This window comes from Hemiscyllium ocellatum, chromosome 24 (genome assembly GCF_020745735.1).
Source record: "Hemiscyllium ocellatum isolate sHemOce1 chromosome 24, sHemOce1.pat.X.cur, whole genome shotgun sequence".
Classification (NCBI taxonomy): domain Eukaryota; kingdom Metazoa; phylum Chordata; class Chondrichthyes; order Orectolobiformes; family Hemiscylliidae; genus Hemiscyllium; species Hemiscyllium ocellatum.
The window spans coordinates 2,647,664-2,672,727 of NC_083424.1; the positions used below are offsets into that span (position 1 = coordinate 2,647,664).

Below are 25,064 nucleotides of genomic sequence, written 5' to 3' on the forward strand. Positions count from 1 at the left end.
TAAACGTTTGGGAGTTCTGCGTTAGTGCGACTGCTTGGTCACCCTCGAATTACCCGTTCTGCCTGCATCACATTCCCAAGTGATTGGGACCTTTCACCTGAGCCACTACCTCAACGCTCCTCTCTGCATGTGCCTGAAGTATTTACACCTGGCCCAGAGTTAGGTCTCTTTCTCGACTTGTTCCATTAGTATCCCCTCATTGTCATACAATCTCTCCCGACACCCGCCCTCTTATCACAGACCTTCCCCTTTGTTCAAACACAACAAATCCTGGAGAAACAAAATTCAACGGGACTGGCAGCAGCTGTGGAGAGACTTCACGGTGGCACAGTGGTTAGCACTGCTGCCTCACAGCGCCAGGGACCTGGGTTCAATTCCCACCTCAGGCAACTGTCTGTGTGCAGTTTGCACATTCTCCTCGTGTCTGCGTGGGTTTCATCCGGGTGCTCTGGTTCTCCCAGAGTCCAAAGATGTGCAGGTTAGGTGAATTGGCCATGCTAAATTGCCCACAGTGTTGTTAGGTGCAGGAGTAATGTAGGGGAATGGGTCTGGGTGGGTTGCTCTTGGAGGGTCGATGTGGACTTGCTGGGCTGAAGGAAGGGAATCAAATCTAAAAAAAATTCTGTTTCTGTCTTCTCAGATGCTGAGTTTCTCCAGCATTCTCTGGGTTTGCTTCAGATCTCCAGCACCTTCCCTGTCCTTGTCCTTTGTACTCTCTGTAGCCCCTTCCCTTGTAGTTATTAACAAATCTGAAAAATGTGTTGCTGGAAAAGCACAGCAGGTCAGGCAGCAGCTGAGGAGCGGGAGAATCGACGTTTTGGACATAAGCCCTTCTTCAGGAATGAGGCTAGTGTGCCAGGCGGGCTGAGATAAAAGGTAGGGAGGAGGGATTTGGGAACCCTCCAACCACACGCAATGAATGTAGATTTCTCCAGCTTCCTCATTTCCCCTCCCCCCACCTTTTCTCAGTCCCAACCCTCAGACTCAGCACCGCCTTCTTGACCTGCAATCTTCTTCCTGACCTCTCCGGCCTATCACCCTCACCTTAACCTCCTTCCACCTATCGTATTCCCAACGCCCCTCCCCCAAATTCCCTCCCCCCTACCTTTTATCTCAGCCTGCCTGGCACACCAGCTCCATTCCTGAAGAAGGGCTTATGCCTGAAACGTCGATTCTCCTGCTCCTCGGATGCTGCCTGGCCTGCTGTATTTTTCCAGCAACACATTTTCAGCTCTGGTCTCCAACATCTGCAGTCCTCACTTTCTCCCGCTATCGACAAATTGTCCATCTCAAACATTACCAGTTCACATGAAAGGGGTTCACCCAAAATATTCACACTCTCTCCCTCCAGACAGATGCTGCCTGACCTGCAGTGTTCTTCCAGAACTTTCTGCTTGTGTTGGAAGTTTTATGGATGAGGCAAAAATTGACCAGAGACCTCTCCCCACTTCATAAACTGTCAGGAACCAGACAAAAAAAATCACCAGGGTCTCAGGAACATGTTTCAACTGAAACAGTGACCCTCCGACAGTGCGGCACTCCCTCAGCACTGACCCTCCGACAATGCGCCGCTCCCTCAGCACTGACCCTCCGACAGTGCGGCACTCCCTCAGCACTGACCCTCCGACAGTGCGGCGCTCCCTCAGCACTGACCCTCCGACAGTGCGGCACTCCCTCAGCACTGACCCTCCGACAGTGCGGCACTCCCTCAGCACTGACCCTCCGACAGTGCGGCACTCCCACAGCACTGACCCTCCGACAGTGCGGCACTCCCACAGCACTGACCCTCCGACAGTGCGGCACTCCCACAGCACTGACCCTCCGACAGTGCGGCACTCCCTCAGCACTGACCCTCCGACAGTGCAGCCCTCCCTCAGTACAGACCATCTGACAGTGCAGTGCTCCCTCAGTACTGACCCTCCGACAGTGCGGCACTCCCTCAGTACTGACCCTCTGACAGTGCGGCACTCCCTCAGCACTGACCCTCCAACAATGTCGCACTCCCTCAGCACTGACCCTCCGACAGTGCGGCGCTCCCTCCGTACTGACCCTCCGACAGTGCGGCACTCCCTCCGTACTGACCCTCTGACAGTGCGGCGCTCCCTCAGCACTGACCCTCTGACAGTGTGGCACTCCCTCAGCACTGACCATCTGACAGTGCGGCACTCCCTCCGTACTGACCCTCTGACAGTGCGGCACTCCCTCCGTACTGACCCTCTGACAGTGCGGCGCTCCCTCAGCACTGACCATCTGACAGTGCGGCACTCCCTCAGCACTGACCATCTGACAGTGCGGCACTCCCTCAGTGCTGACCCTCCGACAGTGCGGCACTCCCTCAGCACTGACCCTCCGACAGTGTGGCACTCCCTCAGTACTGACCCTCCGACAGTGCGGCACTCCCTCAGTACTGACCCTCCGACAGTGCGGCACTCCCTCAGTACTGACCCTCCGACAGTACCCACTCCCTCAGCACTGACCCTCCGACAGTGCGGCACTCCCTCAGCACTGACCCTCTGACAGTGCAGCACTCCCTCAGAGTGGGAGGTTATCTTTGTGCTTGCAGTTTTGGATTGGGCTCTGAAACCATGAGTTCGGGATGACAAAGGGATTTGGTGTGAGTGAGAGAAAGAGGGAGAAATGTGCGAGTGTGTTAGACCATGACTGAGAGACAGAGCGAGTTAGACTGAATAACGAGTGTGGAGAGAGAAGCCCAGTGAGGATCGAGTGTGGAAAGAGAGAGAATTTGGGTATGGAAGGTGGAGAAAGGGATATAGACAGGGGTCAGAGAGAGAGAGAGAGAGAGAGAGAGAGAGAGGGGTAGAGAGAGAAAGAAATAGAGTGAGAGAATCATAGAGAGAGAGGGATAGAAAGAGTCATAGAGAGAGGGTTGGACAGAGAGAGAGAGAGGGATGGAGAGATAGAGTGAGAGAGAGGGTGGTGCTGGTGGACCATGGTGGATGGAGGTGTGTGTCGCTGTGTGAGTTGGAGCAGAGGGTCTCACAGTGGCCACGGTGTAGTTAGTGTTCTGGGATGTGAGGCTGGTGATATCAAACCTGCAGGCAGTGTACAGAACTCCACCAGGCTCTGCTTCTTCTCTCGCTGCTCCAGCGGCAGTTGCCATGGCACCTGGTGAGGCTGGGCCATGACTTTGACCTTACAGACCATACAGGGTTTCAGATTAAAGAACTGGTATTTGTAACTCCCCGCCTTCACCACGTCATACTCTTCCTCATTGAGGAAGATCATGTGACTGTAGTTGCTGTTGCTCGGCAACCAGGTGACCTCGGCTGACGTCTGCGAGATGTTGTCCACCTTCAGGTGAGAAGGGGCTACACACACGTCTTTCCCGACCAACATGGTACACCTCAGCTCATCAGAGAGGCCGCGCTCAGACACACTCTGCACCGAGATACGGTAGGTGACATTGGCCAAGTTGAGTTTCTCGATTAGAGCCTTGGTCCTCCCTCCCGAGGGGACGTTACTCCTCACGTCCTTATCGACGAGAATATTGTAGCTACTCACAGCTCCCCATCCGGGAGGGACAACTGGTGGATCCCATCCTACAATCACACTTTTGGCAAGCTGTTTGATCAGGTTAATTCTCCTGGGGTAAGGCACAGTATCTTCACCAATTTCATCAATGTTCACGTCCAGGGTTCCTGTGCCATTCTTATAGAACGTGCTCTCTGTTTGACTGGGGAGCAGGCTGTCCGACTTGCCATCCTGCAGCACACTGTCACCATGGAGATGGAGACCCAGGTCTGAATTGAGTAGATTATTGTCCATCTCCGTGTCCACAGAATGGAGCAGGAACAACTCCTCGTCTTGTAACAGAGCGACAAAGTTGGAGGGGACCAGTCCTCTTTGTCCATTCATCAGTTCACCTGCAGGAAGAGGGCAGGGACACTCTCAATACAGGGCGGCAACTTCAAACTCACAAATCTCCACGGACTGCATTTGGCCCATCGTCCCTCTGCTATCTCTCCAATGGACCTGCTCTTACACCATGGCCTGGAAATTGCTCCCCAGTCTCTGATGAACCAGCTGCCCTCAGCCCCAGAGAACAGCAACTTACTGCCTCGAGGAGGTTCCTTCTCCCCCCCTTAGGGTCTATCTCGATTGGGGAAACAGTACCATGTGGCCAGTCTGCCCAACACCCAACTGGCACCATGTGGGTGATTAATGCTTACCGTCAACCTGGGGCAGTCTCCAACAGTGGGCCCCTCGAGTACAGGGAGGGAATGGGCCCCACGTGGACAGGGAGGGAGGGGGCCCCTCGAGGACAGGGAGGGAGTGGGCCCCACGTGGACAGGGAGGGAGTGGGCCCCTCGTGGACAGGGAGGGAGTGGGCCCCTCGTGGACAGGGAGGGAGTGGGCCCCACGTGGACAGGGAGGGAGCGGGCCCCACGTGGACAGGGAGGGTGTGGGCCCCTCGAGGACAGGGAGGGAGTGGGCCACTCGAGGACAGGGAGGGAGTGCGCCCCTCGTGGACAGGGAGGGAGCGGGCCCCTCGTGGACAGGGAGGGAGCGGGCCCCTCGTGGACAGGGAGGGAGTGGGGTCCTCGAGGACAGGGAGGGAGTGGGCCACTCGAGGACAGGAAGAGAGTGGGCCCCTCGAGGACAGGAAGGGAGTGGGCCCCAAGTGGGCAGGGAGGGAGTAGCCCCCACATGGACAGGGAGGGAGTGGGCCCCTCGAGGACAGGGAGGGAGTGGGCCCCTCGTGGACAGGGAGAGAGTGGGCCCTCAAGTATAGGGAGGGAGTGGGCCCCTCGTGGACAGGGAGAGAATGGGCCCTCGAGGACAGGGAGAGAGTGGGCCCCTCGAGGACAGGGAGGGAGTGGGCCCCTCGTGGACAGGGAGGGAGTGGGCCCCTCGTGGACAGGGAGGGAGTGGGCCCCTCGTGGACAGGGAGGGAGTGGGCCCCTCGTGGACAGGGAGAGAGTGGGCCCTCAAGTATAGGGAGGGAGTGGGCCCCTCGTGGACAGGGAGAGAGTGGGCCCGATGAGGATCTGTGACCAGTGCCCATTGGGAGAGCCTTACGCTTTACTATTCCACTCTCTGGGCCTGGTTACCCTCAGTGGTTTCTCAAACCTCTCCATCTTACCCCCTATTTCCCACCTCCCCACCCCTACAGCGATAGACCCAAACACTCTGCAAATCCTAGCCCAAGGTTACTGCCTCAACCTTCCTGCACACTGCCCCCTGACCCCTCACAGTCCAAAGCCAGGGTACTGGCTTCTGATTGGCTGGTGTCTTTATTCCAGGCTGTTAACACCACCTCCCACTCCCCGCAACCATGCCCCTCACCCCCACAAGTGGTTCCAGAATCTTCTGTTCTGGCTTTTGTTACATGAGTCACCTCTTGACCATGTTGAGGGTGGATATTGGGAGCTCAGATCGAGGGAGCTGCATTTTTCTAAGAATTTCTGAGCTTTGCCTCATTCTGAAACCGATGGCCAATATAGAATCGCAGAGTCATAGAGATGTACAGCACAGAAACAGACCCTTCACTCCAACTCATCCATGTCAACCAGAAATCCTAACATAGTCCCATCCCATTTGCCAGCACCTGGCCCATATCCCTCCAAACCCTTCCTATCCATCTACCCATCCAGATACCTATTAAATGTTGCAATTGTACCAGCCTCCACCACTTCCTCTGGCAGCTCATTCCATACCCGTACCCACCCTCTGTGTGAAAACATTCATCTGAAATTCTCGTTGGTGATCATTCCTGATTTCTGGAATTGCTGACAGTTGCTGTGATTTCACATCTGACACAATCTCCATGATCTGAGGCACCATGACTTCCAAATCAAACAGTATCCAGACTCGGACAACAGCTCGGAATTATAACGCACCTTTAACGTAACCAACATTCCAAAAGCATTGTTTCAGGGCGACAGTAATCGGAACCTCGCAATGTGGACAGGGAGGGAGCTACAACGACGATCTGTGCTGATGGGAAGCTGCTATGTTGGGAAGGAAGGAATTTTTATTTGAACTGTTGCTGGACAAAAGCACAATGAACAAACACAGAAACCCAGGCCATTCCCAACACAGGCCAGGGATGCTATCTCATGAAGGGGATTGCTAAACTAAGACATCTCTCAGAATGTAGCATCAATCTGGATTTAAACCAGTTGGTAAATAAAACCAAGACAACTTACCTGATGGACCGGGTTTGTTGATAACTGAGTCTTCCAGCATTTTCAAACACCATAACTACCAATTCCCCCTTCAAACAGGGAACTGTACAGCCCAGGATCAGGCCCTTCAGCCCACCATGCCGTGCCAAACCTGACGCCAAACTAAAGTAATCCCTTCTGCCTGCCCTTGGTCCATATCCCTCCATCCCTCACATATTCATGTGCCTACCTAAACTCTCTTAAATGCCCCAAATGTATCTGCCTCCACCCCCACCCCTGGCAGCATGTTCCACACTCCTACCCCTCACTGGGTAAAAGACCTGCCCCTCACATCTCCTTTGAACTTTTCCCCTCTCACCTTAAATGCGTGGCCTGTAGTATTAGGTGCATGTCTACACACACCTGAATAGGGCTATCGGTCAACAGCAAGAGGGTTCAGGACAATGACAGAGCAACAAACCTTCATAAAAACCATCTTCGTCCATGTCTCCGTACACATAGAGGTATTTCCCAGCTTTGAGGGGGAGCTCTGCTTCCGGATTCTCATTGGGTCCCTCATACGGGTTGTAACTAAATTTAAAAAAGAGGGACAATGGCAGTAATTGAAGAGAAGTCTTTAACTCTGAAATTTAATCCACTGTCCCGTGAGAGTCAAAGAAAAGGAATATTGTGATGAGGAAAGTTCACAGCCAATAGATGTGAAGCTGGAAGAGCACAACAGGTCAGACAGCATCCGAGGGGCAGGAAAGGCAACATTTCAGGCCAAAACCCTTCATCAGGACTCTCCTGCTCCCCAGACGCTGTCTGACCTGCTGTGCTCCCCCAGCCTCACATCTCCCGACTCTGACTTCCATCATCTTCAGTCCTCCTGTTTCTGAGAAAAGATCAAGGTCCATTACATTCCCCTCCTCCCGTCCGTACAGTCACATGATACAACTCTGATGTCAGGTGTGTGCCTTAGATATTTTAATATCAATTAGTTTGGAATTTGGAATGAGTGGTATAAGAGGTTTACGTGTACCTGAAGGGGTCTAATGATTAACGTAAATGTATTTCTGTAGCCATGTTGAAAAGTATAAGAGGAAGGCTTCCTGGAGAGTTAGTGCAGGGTTTATCGGTGAACAAAGTAAAAGCAACAAACTTTTTATTAACCAGCACCCAAGGAACCAGGAGTGTGTGCTAGGTCACATTTCCCAGTTGATGAAAAGGTCTACATTGTCAAGATCAAAACCCATACTAAGTAATAGAAACATAATGCAGGGGATATACACATCATTGCTATACTTTATTCACAACATAAATCATGTAAGTAATTATGCAACTTTGCCTGAACAGCCTTCTCACTCACACCCTCACTGACCACTTGGACATCATGAAGATTGTGATAATACAGTAAACTTTCGATATTTCAGGGATATGACCTTTGAGATTTATCAAGTGTGCCAGTTCATAAGGTATTGGTTAAAACAACGTTTCCTGTAATGTAATGTTTTAGGCTTTCAGATAGAAGGTTCCAGAATAATTTTTGGTGGGTTTAGGGGGAAACACGCTTAACTTGGAAGAAGGTCTTTGAGTTTCAGTTTGGGCCGTTTTACAAAAGTCTTAGTTGAAAACTGAATATGTGAAATAATTACTCCTGAGAGGAATGTAGCTTTCTGTCATAAAGAAAGAAGTTACCTCCATTTAAGGAGTCTAGTTTTAAAATTCCAGACCAGAACTGTTTGGTCAAAACCCTGAATGGTTTACTTGAAGCTGAGAAAATCTGAGCTCAGGTGTATGAAGGCTCCAGAAACAGGCGATCACATTCCCACAACAAGGAATTCATAGATACAGTTAAATGAAGCTTTGTAAATGTTAAAGAGAAGGGAATTCTCTCTGATGTTACCATTGTACAGGAGGTCTTTTGAGATTAATAGGATTGAATTTCACCGTGCGTTTCAAAACCTACTTATTTGTGTTATATTGGTCAGAGTATTGAGTATGGGAGTTGGGACGTCATGTTGTGGCTGTCCAGGAGATTGGTGAGGCTGCTTTTAGATACAGTGTACAATTCTGGTCACCCTGCTATCGGAAAGATCTAATTACATTGGAGAGGGTTCAGAAAAAGTTGAGCAGATTGTTATTGGGACTGGAAGGAGAGGACTTGAATTATAAGGAGAGACTGAATAGGCTGGGACTTTTTTCCCTGGACTGATGGGTGACCTTATTCAGGTTTATAAATTCATGAGGGGCATGGGTAGGGTGAATAGCCGTGGTCTTTTTTCTCAGGTGGAGGAGTCCAGAACTAGAGGGCATAGGTTTACGGTAAGAGGGGAAAGATTTAAAAGGGACCCGAGGGGTAACACAGACAGTGGTACGTATGTAGAATGAACTCCCAGGGGAACCTCCCAGATGCAGGTACAGAGACATTTAAGAGACATTTGGCCCATGGATAGGGAAGGTTTACAGGGGAATGGGCCAGGAGCAGGCAAATGGGACGAGGTTAGTTTGAGAAAGCTGCTCAGTATGGATGTGTTGGGCTGAAGGATCTGTTCCTGTGCTGTATGATTCCACATGTAAGTGGTTTGGCTTATTCCATCTTATCTTCAACTTCCGTTTTATCATTAAAACCAAGTCTGCAGCATTACATTTTGTGAGAGACCGTCTTGTTAAAACTAAACCAGAAATGAAAACAGAATATAATCTAACAAGCCAGTTTTCAGTTCGGGATTGGACTGGCCCAATGCTAACATCTGCTACGATCAGTCCACATTAATCCTGACATTGTTGAGGGTGGGGGCTACACATTAACCCAGCAGGAGGTTTCCTTCCCCTCTTTAACCTGAAGCCATGAGAATTCACCGACTCTGGAGTCAATGTTGAGGACTCCTAGAGCAGCTCTCTTTGTGAATCCAAAATAAACTCTCCAAAATTGTTACAGGACTGGATTAATAAGAAGCAGGAATGAAATAAGCTTCATCTGGAATTGGAAGGTAATTGTGTTTACAAAAGTCAAGGACTCTATACCTTGTCCTCACAAGGTGTTTACAATCTCTTACCAGAGTAACAGTCCACGGTGGTGGGTGAGGTAGTGGTCACTGCTTGGCCATTCAGATGGTTTCCACAAGTTATGCCCCATAGCTCCCCCCTCAACACCTCTCCCTCCCCCCCCCCACCCCTCACCCCTATCCCACCCCTCCCCATGAAAACGGGAGTGGGAACATGGCTGCTTTGGGTTGGTGTCCAGTGATTGGCTAATCCTTACATTAACAGACAGACTCCTCAAGCCACAGACTGAGAGTCAGCCCCAAGTAAGACTGGCCAATGAGAGTGATCATGGACAATCCAACATACAAGCCGAGAAACCAGGTCACTGACAGAGCGAGAGAGAGCGAGAGAGGGAGACAGGAGAGACAGGAAGATGGAGGTGGGGAAAGAGAGAGTGTGGGGGAGGGAGTGAGAGAGAGAGAGGTGGAGGGTGTGAGAGAGAGTGGGACAGAGAGAGACATGGGGTGGGGGGGAAGAGAGAAAGAGAGAAACGGAGAAGGAAGAGGAAGTGAGAGAGAGAGAAATGGAGAGATAAAGAGAGAGAGAGATGGTGAGGGAAAGCAACAGAGAGGGAGGTGGAGAGAGAGAGAGAGGGAAAGGAAGAGAGGGGAAGAGGAAGAGAGGGGGAGAGGAAAAGTGAGAGAGGGAGCGAGATAGAGAGGCAGAGAGAGAATTAGCCACTCACTGAAGCATCATGGGTAACAGACATGATGGCGGTGCCATGTTGTAAAAAGGAGGTGATGTGTTTGGGGAATGGACACTGAAACCTCTCAGTTACTGGTCTTCAATCTTTGTCACACTGAAGACGGACTCCGACGATACTCTGTCAGTGGGAGAGGAAAGGGGTCACCGGGCTGTCCAATCTCTGGTCAGACTGAGGTCACAGGGTCTTCTGAATGAGACACCTCGACACCTCTTCAAGCAGTCAGCTGGCTTCACAATCACCCACTGGAGAAACTCAGCAGGTCTGGCAGCATCTGTGGAGCGAGAAACAGAGTTAATGTCTTGGGTCTAGTGACCCTTCTTCAGAACTGGGAAGGTGCAGTCTCCACTTCTGAAGAACAGTCATCCCAGACTCAAAACATTAACGCTGCTTCTCTCTCCACAGATGCTACCAGACCTGCTGAGTTTCTCCAGTGATCCTTGTTTTTGTTTCAGATTTCCAGCGTTTGGATTGTTTTGTTTTAATCTGTTATGACAGAGCCTTGGCGTGATGTGATCCCATCCTGGAGCCTGGATCACTTTACAAACCCACACGGCAAATGGTCAAACGAGTAGCTCACCTGTACCGGGCTACACACAGATGCACCTTTCCTGTGTACCTCATTTTGGGGTTACACCTGTCTGCTTCAACATCCATCTGTAATCACAAAACAAACCAGCAATCAAATCAATCCCCTCAAAGGCTATTTCAAAGAATTAAATCTTTAGCAGTGTTGTATTTTGCTGTAGTGTTGCTGTAGTATTTTTCCCTCACACGTCCAAGAGTGACCACCTCCATCCAGAAGGACAAGGGCAGCAGATACATGGGAACACCACCCCCTGCAAGTTCCCCTCAGAGCCCCTCACCATCCTGACTTGGAAATATATAGCCGTTCCTTCAGTGTCACCGGGTCAAAATCCTGGAATTCCCTCCCTCAGGGACATCGTGGGTCTACCCACAGCACGTGGACTGCAGCGGGTCAGGAAGGCAGCTCACCCCCACCTTCTCAAGGGGCAACTAGGGATGGGCAATAAATACTGGACCCAGCCAGTGATGCCACATTTTTAAATTTTTAAAACAACCAAAAGCAGAAATTGCTGTAGAAACTCAGCAGGTCTGCACCATCTGTGGAGAAAGAAAAACAGAGTTCTGTTCTGAAAAAGGGTTGCTGGACTTGAAACATTAACTCTGTTTCTCTCTCACAGATGCAGCCAGACCTGCTGAGTTTCTCCAGCAATTTCTGCTTTTGGTTGCTTCAGATTTCCAGTATCTACCGTTCCTTTTTGTATTTTTAAAAACGTAAAAACCTGCTTTGATGATCTTGGTTACAGATAGAAATCTATAAATACTCACTGATAGTGATTTAAATCCGACAACATGATCTGAATTGCGAGATGAGTGAAGGTGAGGATGAACGTGTGGCTTGAGAGATGGTGCAGGAGGGAAGGGTTCAGATTTTTGGGGCATTGGGACCAGTTCTGGAGGAGGTGGGACTATCACAATTTGGACAGTCTACACCTGGGCCAGACTGGAACCAATGTCCTTGGGGGTTCTTTTGCTAATGCTATTGGGGAGTGTTTAAACTAATGTGGCAGGGAGATCGGAACCAAATGAGGTTAGTGGACAGTACAGAGGTAGTAACTAAAGCCTGTAAGGACCTAGATAATGAAGTCAGCGTGACCAAGGGGAAGATACACTTAATGGCAAGGTCCTAGGGAGTGTTGCTGAACAAGGAGACCTTGGAGTGCAGGTTCATAGCTCCTTGAAAGTGGAGTCGCAGGTAGATAGGATAGTGAAGGCGGCATTTGGTTTGCTTTCCTTTATCACACAGAGGGTGGTACGTGTATGGAATGAGCTGCCAGAGGATGTGGTGGAGGTTGGTACAATTGGAACATTTAAGAGACATTTGGATGGGTATATGAATAGGAAGGGTTTGGAGGGATATGGGCCGGGTACTGGCAGGTGGGACTAGATTGGGTTAGGATATCTGGTCGGCACGGACGAGTTGGACCGTAGGGTCTGTTACCATTCTGTACGTCTCTATGACTCTATAGGCAGGAAGTAGGTGATAAACGTAAAGGGACAGGTGGTCTGACATACACATGTTTTAATGCGAGAAGTGTAGTCGGTAAGGTAGATGAACTTAAGGCTTAGATTAGTACCTAAGAGAATGATGTTATTGCTTTTACGGAGACTTGGTTGAGGGAAGGACATGACTGGCAACTGAATATCCCAGGATATCGATGCTTCAAATGGGATAGAGGGGGAGGGAAAAGGGGTTGAGGAGATGCATTCCTGGTCAGAGAGGATATCACAGCTGTGCTATTGAGGACTTAAGCAATGACGCAATATGGGCAGAGCTCAGCAATAGGAAGAGTGTGGTAACAATGTTGGGGCTGTACTACAGGACTCCCAACAGCGAGCAGGAGATAGAGATACAAATATGCAAACCGATCATAAAAAGATGTAGGAGCCACATGGTGGTGGTGACGGGAGATTAAAATCTTCCCAACATTGACTGGGATTCACTTATCCCTCCTCCAATTCCACACGCCCCAGCTGAACAGCCAGTCCTGCTGTCCTGTGTGTAAACCCAGTGTCTAACTCACTCCCAGCACACCCACTCCCCAGCACTGCTCCCATCTCTCACATACCACTCTGAAGGTACTGGCACACCAGACATGGGGGAAGGGTGGATTAAAGTGCCAGTCTATCTTTGACTCAAAAACCAAGGACATGATAATTGGTACCATGTGTTTCCAGGATGTGGGTGTCACTGGCTGGGCCCAGTATTTACTGCCCGTCCCTAGTTGCCCCTTGAGAAGGTGGGGGTGAGCTGCCTTCTTGAACCGCTGCAGTCCATGTGCTGTGGGTAGACCCACAATGCCCTGAGGGAGGGACTTCCAGGATTCTGACCCAGTGACACTGAACGAATGATGAGATATTTCCAAATCAGGATGGTGAGTGGTTCGGAGAGGAACTTGCAGGGTGTGCTGTTCCCACGTATCTGCTGCCCCTGTCCTTCTAGATGGAAGTGGGTGTGGGTTTGGAAGGGAAATTAAGATGAGTCTCAGCCAATCTTGTTGGGGCATTTGCTTTAGGAATGCTTATATTGGATTAAATAATTTCACTTCAAAACCTCATACTGAAAAGTTCAGTGAAGCAATCTCTAACTATTACAGGCACCGAATGACAAACCCTAGTGTGGACACAGGCCCTTTGGCCCAACAAGTCCACACTGACCCTCCGAAGTATATTCTGCCCAGACCCATTCCCCATTATTTCACATTTACCCTTGACTAATGCATCTAACACTGTGGGCAATTTACCATGGCCAATTCACCCTGACCTACACATCCCTGAACGCTGTGGGCAATTTAGCATGGCCTATCCACCCTAACCTCCACATCCCTGAACACTGTGGGTAATTTAGCATGGCCTATCCACCCTAACCTTCAGATCCCTGAACACTGTGGGTAATTTAGCATGGCCTATCCACCCTAACCTCCACATCCCTGAACACTGTGGGTAATTTAGCATGGCCAATTCACCCTAACCTACACATCCCTGAACACTGTGGGTAATTTAGCATGGCCTATCCACCCTGACCTACACATCCCTGAACACTGTGGGTAATTTAGCATGGCCTATCCACCCTAACCTCCACATCCCTGAACACTGTGGGTAATTTAGCATGGCCTATCCACCCTGACCTACAGACCTTTTGATGTGTCTTGATCCTTGCTGATTCCCCAAACGATTCTTGTGATGTCAGTCCGACAGCAAGAAGAGAGTCAGGGGTCAGCAGCACTGCTCAGAGCTCCCTCACAAATCCCTCCACAAACTCGGACTGAGAAACCTTTCCAATAGATCCTCCAATCACAAACTGTTCTCGCGACAGCTGGAGAGGTGAGTGTGATACCTTCTGGATTCCTCTCCTGGCTCTCTCAGGTGGTTCTTTAACTAGACAAAGACCATGGGAGGCCAGTTCAGGGATTTGCTGAACAGATTTTGCTCTTGAAGAATCCTGACTGTGGCAAAGAGTAGATTGAACACCACACCATGACGGTGTCCCTCTTTGTCTTTGGTGTGTTCAGGGGAAAAGACTACAATCTCTCAGATGGAGTAGAAACCAATTCCTTATCGTGTCTGTGTGCTTATCATAGGAACATTAAACTGGAGTGGAATGTGTCAACAAGGATATGTACCCCAGGGTGGTCTCAGGGAAGAGGATATGTACCCCAGGGTGGAGTCAGGAAAGAGGTTTTTAGAACACCAGACTGTATTTTAGCTTTAGATAAAACCACATCCCAGAGAGTGTTAGGTCTGAAGGTTGATAAGTCCCCGGGGCCTGATGGTCTACATCCCAGGGTACTGAAGGAGGTGGCTCGAGAAATCATGGATGCGTTGGTGATTATTTTCTAGAGTTCGATAGATTCAGGATCAGTTCCTGCGGATTGAAGGGTGGCTAATGTTGTACCGCTTTTTAAGAAAGGTGGGAGAGAGAAAGCAGGAAATTATAGACCAGTTAGTCTGACCTCAGTGATGGGAAAGATCATGGAGTCTATTATAAAGGATGAAATTATGACACATCTGGAGAGTAATAACAAGATAGATTTATGAAGGGAATTATTTGAGGATGTAACTCTGAAGATGGACGAGGGAGATCCAGTAGATGTAGTGTCCCTGGACTTTCAGAAAGCCTTTGATAAAGTCCCACATAGGAGGTTAGTGAGCAAAATTAGGGCGCATGGTATTGGGGGCAAAGTACTAACTTGGATTGAAAGTTGGTTGGCTGACAGGAAACAAAGAGTAGTGATAAACGGCTCCATTTCGGAATGGCAGGCAGTGACCAGTGGGCTACCGCAGGGATCAGTGCTGGGACCGCAGCTTTTTACAATGTATGTTACTGATAAGATGGTATTAGTAATAACATGAGCAAATTTGCTGATGATACTAAGCTGGGTGGCAGGGTGAAATGTGAGGAGGATGTTAGGAGATTACAGGGTGACCTGGGCAGGTTAGGTGAGTGGACAGATGCATGGCAGATGCAGTTTAATGTGAATAAATGTATGGTTATCCACTTTGGTGGCAAGAACAGGAAGGCAGATTACTACCTAAATGGAATCAATTTAGGTAAAGGGGCAGTACAGAGAGATCTGGGTGTTCTTGTACACCAGTCAATGAAGGTAAGCATGCAGGTACAGCAGGTAGTGAAGAAGGCTAATAGCATGCTGGCCTTCATAACAAGAGGGATTGAGTATAGAAGCAAAGAGGTGCTTCTGCAGCTGTACAGGGCCCTGGTGAGACCACACCTGGAGTATTGTGTGCAGTTCTGGTCTCCAAATTTGAGAAAAGACATTCTGGTTATTGAGGGAGTGCAGCGTAGGTTCACGAGGTCAATTCCTGGAATGGAGGGATTACCTTACACTGAAAGACTGAAGCGACTGGGCTTGTATACCCTTGAGTTTAGAAGACTGAGAGGGGATCTGATTGAGACGTATAAGATTATTAAAGGATTGGACACTCTGGAGGCAGGAAACATGTTTCCGCTGATGGGTGAGTGCCGAACCAGAGGACACAGCTTAAAAATATGGGGTAGGCCATTTAGGACAGAGATGAGGAGAAACTTCGTCACCCAGAGAGTGGTGGCTGTGTGGAATGCTCTGCCCCAGAGAGCAGTGGAGGCCCAGTCTCTGAATTCATATAAGAAAGAGTTGGATAGACCTCTCAAGGATAGTGGAATCAAGGGTTATGGAGATAAGGCAGGAACAGGATACTGATTAAGGATGATCAGCCATGATCATATTGAATGGTGGTACAGGCTCGAAGGGCTGAATGGCCTACTCCTGCACTTGTTGTCTATAAGGTCATCTTCCTTCGTTGGATACCTTCTGACATCATTCGTTTCAGAGAGTGTGAAAAGATGAGCAGCACCCAATTGGACAATGACCTGAAATTAAAGTGATTTGCCCTGACTTTCAGAATAAAACATTAGCAAGGAAGACCTTCCTAATCTGATTGCAACATGTGATTCTGTGTGTCCTGGGATCCTGCTGGACTGTGCAGATATCATAGAACATGGAACATAGAAAAATACAACACAGAACATGTTGTGCCAACCTGTGAGCTATTCTCAGCTCGTTCCCCTACACTATCTCATCATCATCCATGTGCTTATCTAAGGATTGTTTACATCTCCCTAATGTGGCTGAGTTGAGTACATTAGCAGGTAGGGCATTCCACACCCTTACCACTCTCTGAGTAAAGAACCTGCCTCTGACATCTGTCTTAAATCTATCACCCCTCAATTTGTAGTTATGCCCCCTCGTACACACTGACGTCATCATCCTAGGAAAAAGACTTTCACTGTCCACCCTATCTAATCCTCTGATCATCTTGTATGTCTCTATCAAATCCCCCCTTGGCCTCTTCTTCCCAATGAGAACAGACCCATGTCTCTCAGCCTTTCCTCATAACACTTTCCCTCCAGACCAGGCAACATCCTGGTAAATCTCCTCTGCACCTTTTCCAATGCTTCCACATCCTTCCTGTAATGGGGCGACCAGAACTGTACACAATATTCCAAGTGTGGCCACACCAGCGTTTTGTATAATTGCAGCATGACGTTACGGCTCTGGAACTCAATCCCTCTACCAATGAAACCCAACACACTGTATGCTTTCTTAACAGCACTATCTACCTGAGTGTGCTAATGACTAGGAGGTTCATGTGACAGCTCCAGCAAGATTAGCGTGCTCACTGTGTGAGCTGGTCTCACACATTGTCCTAACTCTGATTGTTGGATCATTGCTGCTATTGAGTAACAGGATGTGGACTGACCTCAGGGAGCTGTCTAGGCCTTGGGCTGCCCAGTGTGGATTGAGACAGGAGGGTCGGCTTGGCAGACAGCAACTCTGACTTCCCACCGGATGACTGAAGGGGCCGGATATATTCGGAGATCACCGATCTGCTCCCAGATGGACTTTCAGTGCCTGAAAACAGAACCAAACAAAAAGCTGGGGACAGTTTTACTGAGCTGTTTTCTCAATCAACCCCCGTCCCAGATCATTGACAGCCACACAGGGCCCGATCACAGCGCCCGATCACAGGGCCTGATCAGGGCCCGATCACAGGGCCCGATCACAGCGCCTGATCACAGCGCCTGATCACAGGGCCCGATCACAGGGCCCGATCACAGGGCCCGATCACAGGGCCCGATCACAGGGCCTGATCACAGCCTGTATTTGTCATTGTGACAGTACAGTCACCTGAATAATCCCAGGTCTGCAGGTCAGAGCATATCTCAACTAATGGATCAGTGAAAATCAATGTTAAAATGGACACCATTGGATTGGGGGAGGATTAAAATGACCTTGTTGGCTGTGTTTCACCTGTTTCCTCGATTCTAATAGCTTTCACACAATATTCCTGAGAGTGTGACAGTGCAGTTTTGATCCTCTGCTCTGTTCTGTACATCACTGATCCTGGGGAGCAGACACCATCAAAGATGTTCTATTCTCAGACATTTGGAGCATGACAGCTTTGGGCCAAGCAGATTGAACTTTTTGCTTCTTGACATCACAAACTGAGTGATTAGTGATTCCCAAACACTCCCAGTTCCTGGGATAACACAAGCCAGGGAACAGGAATATGAGAGCAGTTATAGACCTCCTTCCTCCCAGGGTATGCCGAGGTCAGCAGCTAACGCCCATTCCTTACTGATATCATGTAGCTGGGGTGGGTCTGATAGTGTTATCTTGGAGCACATGGAACTGGGGAATAAGTCATGGTTATATGTTAATTAAGGGATAATTGTGGAGGGACTGGGTGTGTCAATGTGGAGAACAGGTAACAGTGTGATGGGGGTCTTGTAATGTGAAAGTTGAAATAAAATTCTAAAGAGAAAAGTATGTCCGTGGACACTGTTGGAGCAAACCTTCTAACTCTGCTGATTAACATAATGAACATGGAGAGCTGCCATCTTGAACCGCTGCTGCCCATGTGCTGTAGGTAGACCCACAATCTCCTTAGGGAGGGAATTCCAGGATTCTGACCCAGCCACATTGAAGGAACAATGAGATATTTGCAAGTCAGGATGGTGAGTGACTTGGAGGGGAACTTGCAGGGGGTGGTATTCCCATCTATCTGCTGCCCCTTGTCCTTCTCGATGATATTAACCTCTCTCAGGTGGGTTAAGGTCAGGCTCCATCTGAGAAGATGTTGAAATATGGTCACCGTATCATTGTGACAGGACCTCCAGCCCCTGCAGACCACCAGTGTCTCCCAATCACCTCTGCCTTATTCAATCCCTTACCCTTCCTAACTCAAGAACAGTCTCTGAGGTTTACCATCAAGTTCACATTATCTCAGCTCCATAGTTTAACTGAATCAGAACAGCCTTCATTACCAATAGCAATACTAACATCAAAGAGATGAAGTTAACCATCAGGCTCCAGGTGCTTCAGCTGTGAACACAGGATCGGTCAAATCCCTGGAGCTGCTCCTATTTGGGATTAACCGTGTGTTTTAGGGAGAGATAGTTGCAGATGGTGATGCTGAGGCGGGGAAACGTTACATTAAGCAAATCGTTTCTCAGCCCTGATTGAAATTCTGAGGATTTTGGAAGTTTTGGTTTTGTTCTCCAGTTTTTCTTCCTGGTCTGATCCCTGAAACATGTCCTGTCCATTTGGGAAACACGTCCCTTGACTTTATTTTACTGCCTAGTGAATTATACGCAATCCCTCCCTCCTCTCCAGAGCCCAGGGGCAGTTCCTTCGGGTCCTGAAGACTCACATCACGTTGATCACATCGTCTATAACACTGCCCGATCAAATCAGCTGAGAGGGGAAGATTCCCATTGGGCCAGCCATGCCTGTGTAAGGCCATATCACACAGGAGCAGCTGCAAGCCATTCAGTCCATTACATCTGCTCTGCTATACAATGAGATCATGATTGACCCAATCAGCCTTAACTCCACGTTCCTGCCTTTCCCCCCTAACCCTCGATTCCCTTCCCATCGCTCTCTCTCAGTCCTGAGTACACCCAGCCTCGACAGCTCTCTTTGGGAAAGAACTGCACAGATTCACTTCCCTTAGAGAGAAGAAATTCCTCCTCAGCTCTCTCTTCAATTTGTGTCCCCTCACAGTGATTACTCCTCCTGTTCTGAGACTCTCCCACAAGAAGGAACTACCCTTGGGCATTGCCCCTGCACAGTACAGAGTGTTTCAATAATAGCTCACCTCTCATTCTCGAAACTCCAAAGGGTAGAGGTCACCACCCCAAGGGGCAGGAGTAGGAAGGGTTTCGAGGGGTATAGGCAAAATGCTGGCAAGTGGGATTAGACCTGGTCAGCACGGATGAGTTGGACAGAAGGGGCTGTTTCAGTGCTGTATGACTCTATGACTCTCCTCATAAGAAAATCCCTCCATTGCCAGGATGAGCTGAGTGAACATTCTCTGGACAGGCTCTGATACCATCTGACCTTTCCTTAGATAGGGCCTCCAAACCTGCTCAGTTTTCCAGCTGGGGTCTGGCTGAGAGCTTGACTCTGATTGCCCTGCAACATCATTCACTTCAAACACTTAGATTAGATTAGATTACTTACAGTGTGGAAACAGGCCCTTCGGCCCAACAAGTCCACACCGACCCGCCAAAGCGCAACCCACCCATACCCCTACATATACCCCTTACCTAACACTACAGGCAATTTAGCATGGCCAATTCACCTGACCCGCACATCTTTGGACTGTGGGAGGAAACCGGAGCACCCGGAGGAAACCCACACAGACACGGGGAGAACGTGCAAACTCCACACAGACAGTCGCCTGAGGCGGGAATTGAACCCGGGTCTCTGGCGCTGTGAGGCAGCAGTGCTAACCACTGTGCCACCGTGCCGCCCAAACTCAGTTCCCCTTCGAAAATTGAACCTGCTTCCCTTCAGATTGCATTGTCCCACGGCACGTGGATGATCCTCTCTGGCTCCAGGTCCTTGATCGGATTCCCTTTGATCTTCAGTCCCCAGTCACTGTGCCTCTGACCACGGGAACCCTTTCTCATTCTGGGACCTCGGCGAACTCTCCATTTCTGCTCAAAGGCCCACAGCCTCCGATTTTCCGGCCTCTCTGGGTCAGGTTTCTCAGGCCTGGTATCAGTCCTGCAGCCTCTCACCTCAGGGTCAGTCCCACTTCGAAAACCTGAAGCTAAACTCCAGGTGGCTGCAGGAGGGAGAGAGGGCTGCACTGTCTGAGGGACTCAGGGAGAGGTTATACTCAGGCTCTGTCCTTTGGAAGCTATTGCATGAATTTACACAAGGGTCTAGGATGAGAGTCCCTCTTGTTGCCATGACCCAAGATCACCAAACCGATTGGTTAATACTCATTAGTGTTTCAGAGAGGTCACCTGATTAAAGTCATAGAGTCATAGAGATGTACAGCATGGAAACAGACCCTTCGGTCCAACCTGTCCATGCTGACCAGATATCCCAATCCAATCTAGCCCCACCTGCCAGCACCCGGCCCATATCCCTCCAAACCCTTCCTATTCATATACCCATCCAAATGTCTCTTAAATGTTGTAATTGTACCAGCCTCCACCACTTCCTCTGGCAGCTCATTCCATACACGTACCACCCTCCGTGTGAAAAAGTTATCCCTTAGGTCTCTTTTATATCTTTCCTCTCTCACCCTAAACCTATGCCCTCTAGTTCTGGACTCCTCCACCCCAGGGAAAAGACCTTGTCTATTTATCCTATCCGTGCCCCTCATGATTTTATAAACCTCTATAAGGTCACCCCTCAGCCTCCGATGCTCCAGGGAAAACAGCCCCAGACTTTTCAGCCCCTCCCTGTAGCTCAAACCCTCCAACCCTGGCAACATCCTTGTAAATCCCTGGACATACTGGCGCTGGAACGTGTCCAGCGGAGATTCACATGGATGATCCCTGGAATGGTAGGTCTAACATATGAGGAATGGCTGAGGATCCTGGGATTGTATTCATTGGAGTTTAGAAGATTAAGGGGAGACTTAATAGAGACATACAAGATAATACATGGCTTGGAACGGGTGGACGCTAGGAAATTGTTTCCATGAGGCAAGGAGACTAGGACCCGTGGACACAGCCTTAGAATTAGAGGGGGTCAATTCAGAACAGAAATGCGGAGACATTTCTTCAGCCAGAGGGTGGTGGGCCTGTGGAATTCATTGCCCCAGAGTGCAGTGGAGGCCAGGACGCTAAATGTCTTCAAGGCAGAGATTGATAGATTCTTGTTGTCTCGAGGAATTAAGGGCTACGGGGAGAATGCTGGTAAGTGGAGTTGAAATGCCCATCAGCCATGATTGAATGGCGGAGTGGACTCGATGGGCCGAACGGCCTTACTTCCACTCCTATGTCTTATGGTCTTATGGTCTTTTCTGAACCCCTTCAAGTTTTACAACATCTTTCCGATAGGAAGGAGACCAGAATTGCACGCAATATTCCAACTGTGGCCTAACCAATGTCCTGTACAGCCACAACATGACCTCCCAACTCCTGTACTCAATACTCTGACCAATAAAGGAAAGCATACCAAACTTAACAGAATATTTCCCTTCACTCCAAGTCCCAAAGCACCATGAGAATAATTCATTCCTTTATTATTCACTTACAGGATGTGGGTGGTGCTGACATGACCATCATTTATGCCCCTCCCCCAGCTCCTCCCACAGTGAGCCCCCGGAACAGGCCCGTACTCTGTGGGTCCCTGCTCAGGGGAAAGCTCTGGTTGAAACAACTGATTGGGATCTCTCACGTCACCCCCAACCCCACCCCAACTCCGACCCTGTCCTGACCCCCACCCATACCCCCTCACTCACACCCCCAACCCCACCCCTCAATGTCCCCCACTCCCTCATCTTTCCTCACTGTTCCCCCACCCCCTCCCTATATTTCCCTCTCTCTGAGCATTGCCCCCTCCAGTCCCACCTGCCCCACACTAGCCCCTATAGGGCAGCCCCAGAGGAACCTGAACCTTTAAGCCAATATCAGAGCCATTTGATGGCCTGGTCTCAAAGGGATAGCACGGGGTCTGTGAAATGGCCACGTGCAGCTCTGCCAAGTGGAGGTTGCTTTGTCTCAGGATCTTCTACAGGGGGTGGGGGTGGGGGTGGGGTGGGGGGAAGGTATTGGCCAATAATTGCAGATCTCTGGTGCCTGCTGCCTCACAGCACCAGGGTCCTAGGTTTGATTCCAGTCTCGGACGACTGTGTGGAGTTTGCACGTTCTCCCCGTGTCTGCGTGGGTTTCCTCCGGGTGCTCCAGTTCCCTCCCACAGTCCAAAGATGTGCGGGTCAGGTGGATTCACCAAGGAAAATGCAGGGTTACAGGGATAGGGTAGTGGGGTGGTTCTGGGTGGGTTGTGCAAACTCGATGGGCTGAATGGTCTCTTTCTGCACAGTGGGGATTCGATGATCTCTCCCCCACTGAGACCCTCCCTCAAACTGTGCTTGGGGCTATTGTTGACTCTTCAGTCAAAATTTCGACCACTGTGATTGGTTCAGAACACTGAAGGTTCAGGGATGCACATTGGAACAATCTCATTGCTGGATGAAGCAAGGTCAAAGTTCAGTGAATTGACCTCCTTCTCTGACCTCAGCCCTCACATGATCAGAATGTTTTGCAACTTCTGATGGTCAGTTTCCTCCCTCAGGGCATTGTGGGTCTACCCACAGCACACTGACTGCAGGGGTTAAAGGCAACAGCTCACCCCCCACCCCCACCTTCTCAAGGGACAACTAGGGATGGGGTAATAAATACTGGGCCCAGTCAGTGACACCTATGTCCTGTGAATGAATAAAAACTTGCTCTTCACAGCCAATGGAACACAACTGAAAACCAGGCTCTGCTCCTACATAATTTACACACAGAGAAATCTCACAAAATGACCAGATACTCTGGAATCTCACTCTCCCCGAAGCTGACCCGATGGAATCAAAGTTGGCACAAGACCCTGGAGGAGAATAGCCCAGTGTTCATCAACCCAGGGGGGGGTCAGTATAAAGGCTGCTGGGAAAGTGCCAGCCCATTGGTCAGGAGAATGAGACCTGGATTACAGCCGGAGTGGGTATGTCACGTTATCCACCCAGAGGTGTAATTAACATCGACACAGTCTCCACTCAGTTTGTTAACCCTCGGCTCCTCAGGGACAGCAGCCGAGAGTCTGACCACAGAAGGCTGCTTCCAATGGTTGGAGATTGACAATGAACATCAGAATGCTGTAAAGGTAGCTGCAGGTAAAGGTCTCCTACCTTTAGGAAGCACTGTGGCTAGTCCGTTCATCAGTGGAGGCTGGGTCTTGCCAGCTCTCTCCCTCTGTGAGGCCGGGCAGCTGAGCAGGTCAATGTTACCAGCACTCTGACGAAAACTCTCCAACTCCCTGGAGAGCAGACTGAACTGTTCGCTCTGATTTCGACATTTCTCCTCTAACTCTCGCACCTTGGCCTGCACAGGAAACACACACACACACACAGACACACACACACGCAGACACACACACACACGCAGAGACACACCAAGGTACACACACAGAGATGGAGATACACACACACACACACACACACACACACAGACATATCAACATAGACACCAATACACATATACACACACACACACAGATACACACGCACACACACAGACACACGCACACACACACAGACACACACCAAGGTACACACACAGATATATCGACATAGACACCAATACACATACACACACACACACACACACACACACACAGATACAGAGATGTATAGACACATATACACACACAGATACGCACACAGAGATGGAGATACACACACACACACACAGATACAGAGATGTACAGATACATACACACACACAGATACGCACACACATACACACACAGAGATATACACACCCCCCCCGATATATATATACACAAATACAGACACAGATACACACACACACACACACACACACAACCAGATACAGAGATATATAGATACATATACACACACAGATATGCGCGCACACACACACACACACACACAGATACATATACAGAGATGGAGATACACACACACCCCGATATATATATATATATATATATATATACACACACACACATACAGACACAGATATATGCACACACACACACACACATACACACAGATACAGAGATATATATAGATACATATACATACAGATATGCACACACATACACACACACACACACACACACACACAGATACGTAGACAGAGATGGAGATACACACACGCACACACCCCGATACATACACATACAGACACAGATGGAGATATACATACCAAGGTGTACACACACACACACACACACACACACAGACATAGAGATACACATGCACACACAGACACAGAAATATACACACCGAGACACACATACACACACACACATACACACAGATATATGCAGAAACATACATGCCGAGACATACACAGACACAGATAGACACACACAGACATGTACACACATAGATACACACAGGGACAGACACACATACAGAAGGAGATACACACACACAGATATACATGAGCATGTGCACACACACACACACAGATACACAGACACACACGCACAGACACACACACAGACATACACACACACACACAGACACACACACACACAGATACACAGACACACACGCACAGACACACACACAGACACACACACACCACGAGTCTTTCAGTACTTTGCATACATCTAATACACAGTTGAATCCCCACCCTCCACATGCACTGAGCTCGTCAGCTCCAATCATTTATTGCAACTTATTGTTTTTTGCCACTTCTACCCACCACCAGAAACAGCCGGAAGCCAATGCAGTGTTTACCAGCTCAGGCCATGATGGGGGAAGCAAACAATCACAGGTAAGGGGCAGGAGCGGATATGGAGAGAGGGAAGGGATTAGATCAGAATACTGTGGGGGGGTAGGGGTGGGAAATAAAGCATTGTATCTGCCACGGTGCCCGCTTCTCCCTAAAGGCATCGAGAGTATACTACCTCTCCAAGGACACCTGGGCACCAACATAACCAGGGTAAAGAGCAGGGAGTTGGCAGAGATGCCCTCTGCCACAGTCTCCTGCCTGGAGCTGTTTTTAGACAGCTGGTTCAGGGCCAGGAATCACTGCTACAAACCCCCTATCCCTC

The 25,064-nt window shown here is 49.4% G+C and overlaps 1 protein-coding gene across 1 annotated transcript in view; it reads right to left on the reverse strand.

The window, feature by feature from the left end:
* rimbp2b (RIMS binding protein 2b) overlaps positions 1-25,064 on the reverse strand; it is a 119,838-nt gene that overhangs the window by 70,972 nt on the left and 23,802 nt on the right. The window contains exons 6-10 of the mRNA XM_060843897.1: positions 23,164-23,356; positions 16,723-16,874; positions 10,460-10,536; positions 6,610-6,719; positions 3,054-3,884 (exon numbers count right to left, since the gene is read on the reverse strand). Coding sequence (XP_060699880.1) covers positions 3,054-3,884; positions 6,610-6,719; positions 10,460-10,536; positions 16,723-16,874; positions 23,164-23,356 — 1,363 coding nt within the window. The remainder of the gene's footprint in view (positions 1-3,053; positions 3,885-6,609; positions 6,720-10,459; positions 10,537-16,722; positions 16,875-23,163; positions 23,357-25,064) is intronic.